This window comes from Bombina bombina, chromosome 7 (assembly GCF_027579735.1).
Source record: "Bombina bombina isolate aBomBom1 chromosome 7, aBomBom1.pri, whole genome shotgun sequence".
Taxonomy (NCBI): domain Eukaryota; kingdom Metazoa; phylum Chordata; class Amphibia; order Anura; family Bombinatoridae; genus Bombina; species Bombina bombina.
This window is the reverse complement of record NC_069505.1, coordinates 260,312,862-260,318,147: the sequence shown is the minus strand read 5'-3', so window position 1 is coordinate 260,318,147 and position 5,286 is coordinate 260,312,862. Positions and strand designations below refer to the sequence as shown.

Below are 5,286 nucleotides of genomic sequence, written 5' to 3'. Positions count from 1 at the left end.
TGAAACCCGCTTTATTTATATCCCCCGTGGGTTTGCTGCACCCGGGACAGCGCAGCACTGAGCACCCCGGGGTCCCCTGCCATGGAGGGTAAGTCACATCTCCAACGAATCCCAATAAAGTGGGTTTATAGCCCCCCAAACCCCACGCCTCCCCTCTGCCGCTGCTCTCCCTGGCTGGGGTGTGCGGCTTCCCGGGCGGATTTCTCGGATAATCTGACTAAATATTCCCGACCTTCCCTAGTATATTCACAGATCACCGTCTGGAGATTCTAATGCGGCCACTGCCAGCTGCCTCCGCGCGTGGGGTGTGGAAAAAACACGGCGAGAACGTGGTGGAAAAAACACAACTGGCCGCTGACAGGCGCCGGGAGCTGTTGTTGTTCTCAACGTGGTCCGCAGTCCGGGGATATAAAGAGGAGGAGCAGCGCTCTAACCCACACACAACAGAACACATTCAGCATCAGACTCAGAAGCATCATGGCACCAGCTAAAGAGACCGCTAAGAAGAAGAGCCAGCCGGGCCGGTACAGCCAGCTCGTCATAGACACCATCCGCAATCTAGGCGAGAAGAACGGCTCCTCCCTGGCCAAGATCTACAGCGAAGCCAAGAAGGTGTCCTGGTTCGACCAGCAGAACGGCCGCACTTACCTCAAGTACTCTATCAAGGCGCTGGTGCAGAACGACACCCTCCTGCAGGTCAAGGGCGTGGGGGCCAACGGCTCGTTCCGCCTCAACAAAGCCAAACTAGAGCGCTTGTCCCTCGGGGGCAAGAAGAAGAAGGCTCCGAGCCCTCCACCGGCTAAACCCGCTAAAAAGGCTTCAGCTGCCCCAAAAAAGAGTCCCAAGAAAGCGTTGAAAAGTGCAGCCAAACCCCAGAAAGCCGCAGCCAAGAGCCCCAAAAAGAAGAAGGCGGCGGGTACCAGCAAGAAGGTGAAGAAGAGTGCCAAGCCCAGCGTGCCCAAGGTACCCAAAGCCAAGCCCAAGGTGTCCAAAGCCAAGAAGGCGTGAGAGGGGGCAAAGGAGAGCTGGACTCTAGCGGTGCGGGGGTTTGACTGCTTCTTTTTAGCATTGAACCCGTTGGGTGCCAAAGGGTAAATGAGACCTGGACTGTAGCAGCGCAAGGGTTAATAACTGGTTGCTGGGTGGTAGAGGATGTTGCAGCCCTCCCTGGCACCCAAGGGGTTAAGTGATTTTATATGCTCTATAGAATTCGCTTATACATTATAGCAAAACACTTAGTGGCAGCTTAACTCTTTGTGCTATGGAAGCAAAGGACATTTCACAGCCAAAAACACCCCATTTTAATGGACATTGGTGCTGATGATGATGAAGGGTTGACGAGGACTTTTTTTTATAATTACTACTCTTAAGCCCTTAATTATGTTGCATGTTGTATATAGTTTATTTGTTTTTTTATACGCAACCAGAGGGATAAATAAACCTTGTATCTTAAACTTTGTAATTGTGTATTCATTGCCTGACTTAGAAAATAGGTAATTACAAATAACGTGGTGTAACAGGAGTAATACTAACATTCCCTGGTCAGTTATAAATTTAAATAATCCAGGTAATCCGTACCCCCACTTGCCAGAGAGGGATACATAAGTAAGTTTAGGGCAGTATCACCCACTTTGTTAAAGGTGTATGTGAGAGGTAAATAAATTAAGCTTAGTGTAGTCAGGGACTTTCCAACTGGGCACAGATGTATAGGGTTTATTAGTAACAGTCTAATGAAGACGGCTCTCCCTGGGTACAGATGTATAGGCTGTATTAGTAACAGTCTAATATAGTCAGAGCCCTCCACTGGGCACATATGTATAGTGGGAATAAATAACCCAGTCTAATGTAGTCAGCTTCCCCTCTGGGCACATATTTATAGGGGGTATTAACAGTCTAATAAAGTCAGCTCCCTCCCCCTGGGCACAGATGTATAGGGCGTAATAGTAACAGTCTAATGTAGTCTGCTCCCTCCCCCTGGGCAAAGATGTATATGGGGTATAAATAACCCATTGTAGGGTAATCAGATCCCTCCCCAGGCACAAAAGTATAGGGGGTATAAATAACAGTCTAGTGTAGTCAGCTCCCTCTCCCTGGGCACAGATGTATAGGGGGTATAAATAACCCAGTTTAGGGTAATCAGATCCCTCCCCAGGCAGAAATGTATAGGGGGTATAAATAGTCTAAAGTAGTCAGCTCCCTCCCCCTGGGTACAGATGTATAGGGGGTATAAATACCCCAGTGTAGGGTAATCAGATCCCCCCGGCACAGATGTATAGGGGTATTAATAAGTCTAGGGTAGTCCGATCCCTTCCCCCAGATGTATAGTAATAAGTCGGGTAGTCAGATTCCTCCCCACAGGAACAGATGTATAGGGGTATAAATAACCCAGTGTAGGGTAGTCAGATCCCTCCCCCTGGGCACAGATGTATAGGGGTATAAAGAAAATCCAGTGTAGGGTAGTTAGAACCCTCCCCCCCTAGACACAGATTTATAGGGGGTATTAATACGTCTAGGGTAGTCAGAACCCTCCCCCCAGGCAGAGATGTATAGGGAGTATAAATAACCCAGTGTAGGGTAGTCAGATCCCTTCCCCTGGGCACAGATGTATAGGGGGTATAAATAACCTAGTGGAGGGTAGCCACAACCCTCCCCCCAGGCACAGATGTATAGGGGGTATTAATAAGTTTAGGGTAGTCAGATCCCTCTCGGTTTATGAGTTCCTTATCACTGATTCCAGTCAGACCTTTGTTTCCCTTTTTGAAGTGTTTTTTTTTTTGTGAGACAGTGAGACAAACTAAGCAGCAACAAACATACACATCATAACATACACGGTGGCCGCTCAGCCACCGACATCCCTTTATCCTCCCACATTACTTATCTTAAAGTTGGGGGCGGCACAACACGCTAGAAGAGACAGTCTTCCTCCACTTCTTGCTCCCTCCTGAACTGCGCTCTGGGAGTGGGAGGAGACTGGATGGTGGACCCGCCGTGCTTAGTGACGTAAAACAACGCTAGTCAGCAGGTAACAGTCTGATTACACTTACAGACAGTCACAGACTCTCAGGCATCGCTTGACTGACAATTGAAGTTCACACTTGACTTGAGACTCAAGACAGAACAGCAGGGCGCCTGTTAGAATGTTTATCCTCCCTCCCTGTTCCCTTTGCTTGCCAAAGCACTGCTGGAGTCTGGGACTGTCTAATGTCTGGTGGACGCTGTGAACCAAGCGCTTTGCGCCCCCCATAATTATGCGCCCGGGGCAACCGCCCCTGTGGCCCCCCCACGCTACGCCACTGTATAGGGGGTATTAATAAGTCGGGTAGTCAGATCCCTCCCACTGGGCACAGATGTATAGGGGTATAAATAACCCAGTGTAGTGTAGTCAGATCCCTCCCCCTGGGCACAGATGTATAGGGGGTATAAATAACCCAGGGTAGGGTAGCCAGATCCCTCCCCCCCAGGCACAGATGTATAGGGGGTGATAATAACTGTCTAGTGTAGTCAGCTCCCTCCCCCTAGGCAAAGATATATATGGGGTATTAATAACCCAGTGTAGGGTAGTCAGATCCCTCCCCCTGGGCACAGATGTATAGGGGGTTTAAATAACCCAGTGTAGGGTAGCCAGAACCCTCCCCCCAGGCACAGATGTATAGGGGGTATTAATAAGTCTAGGGTAGTCAGATCCCTCCCCTCAGATGTATAGGGGGTATTAATAAGTCGGGTAGTCAGATCCCTCCCGACAGGCACAGATGTATAGGGAGTATAAATAACCCAGCGTAGGGTAGTCAGATCCCCCACCAAGGAACAGATGTATAGGGGGTATTAATAACAGTCTAGTGTAGTCGGCTCCCTCCCCCTGGGCACAGATGTATAGGGGTAGAAATAACCCAGTGTAGGGTAGTCAGATCCCTCCCCCTGGGCACAGATGTATAGGGGGTATAAATAACCCAGTGTAGGGTAGCCAGAACCCTCCCCCCCAGGCACAGATGTATAGGGGGTATGAATATGTCTAGGGTAGTCAGATCCCTCCCCCCAGATGTATATGGGGTATTAATAAGTCGGGTAGTCAGATCCCTCCCACTGGGCACAGATGTATAGGGGTATAAATAACCCAGTGTAGGGTAGCCAGAACCCTCCCCCCCCCCCAGGCACAGATGTATAGGGGGTGTTAATAACTGTCTAGTGTAGTCAGCTCCCTCCCCCTGGGCAAAGATGTATATGGGGTATAAATAACTTAGTGTAGGGTAATCAGATCCCTCCGCAGGCACAAAAGTATAGGGGGTATAAATAACAGTCTAGTGTAGTCAGCTCCCTCCCCCTGGGCACAGATGTATAGGGGGTATAAATAACCCAGTGTAGGATAATCAGATCCCCCCCGGCACAGATGTATAGGGGGTATTAATAAGTCTAGGGTAGTCAGAAACCTTCCCCCAGATGTATAGGGGGTATTAATACGTCGGGTAGTCAGATTTCTCCCCACAGGCACAGATGTATAGGGGTATAAATAACCCAGTGTAGGGTAGTCAGATCCCTCCCCCTGGGCACAGATGTATAGGGGGTATAATTAACCCAGTGTAGGGTAGCCAGAACCCTCCCCCCCAGGCACAGATGTATAGGGGGTGTTAATAACTGTCCAGTGTAGTCAGCTCACTCCCCCTGGGCAAAGATGTATATGGGGTATAAATAACCCAGTGTAGGGTAATCAGATCCCTCCCCAGGCACAGATGTATAGGGGGTATAAATAACAGTCTAGTGTAGTCAGCACCCTCCCCCTGGGCACTGATGTATAGGGGGTATAAATACCCCAGTGTAGGGTAATCAGATCCCTCCCCAGGCACAAATGTAAAGGGGGTATAAATACCAGTCTAAAGTAGTCAGCTCCCTCCCCCTGGGCACAGATGTATAGGGGGTATAAATACTCCAGTGTAGGGTAATCAGATCCCCCCCGGCACAGATGTATAGGGGGTATTAATAAGTCTAAGGTAGTCAGATCCATTCCCCCAGATGTATAGTGGGTATTAATAAGTTGGGTAGTCAGATTCCTCCCCACAGGCACAGATGTATAGGGGTATAAATAACCCAGTATAGGGTAGTCAGATCCCTCCCCCTGGGCACAGATGTATAGGGGGTATAAATAACCCAGTGTAGGGTAGTCAGATCCCTCCCCCTGGGCACAGATGTATAGGGGGTATAAATAACCCAGTGTAGGGTAGTCAAAACCCTCCCCCCCTAGACACAGATTTATAGGGGTATTAATAAATCTAGGGTAGTCAGATCCCTCCCCCC

At 49.3% G+C, this 5,286-nt stretch overlaps 1 protein-coding gene across 1 annotated transcript; it reads left to right on the top strand.

The window, feature by feature from the left end:
- The first annotated feature begins 425 nt into the window (after window positions 1–425).
- Window positions 426–1,462, top strand: LOC128666252 (histone H1.10). The gene has a single exon (XM_053720728.1). The coding sequence runs from the start codon at window positions 478–480 to the stop codon at window positions 1,006–1,008; it is 531 nt and encodes a 176-aa protein (XP_053576703.1). The 5' UTR covers window positions 426–477; the 3' UTR covers window positions 1,009–1,462.
- The last annotated feature ends 3,824 nt before the right edge of the window (window positions 1,463–5,286 follow it).

Coding starts and splice junctions, on each gene's coding strand:
- LOC128666252 (XM_053720728.1), top strand. CDS start 478: ATGGCACCAGCTAAAGAGACCGCTAAGAAGAAGAGCCAGCCGGGCCGG.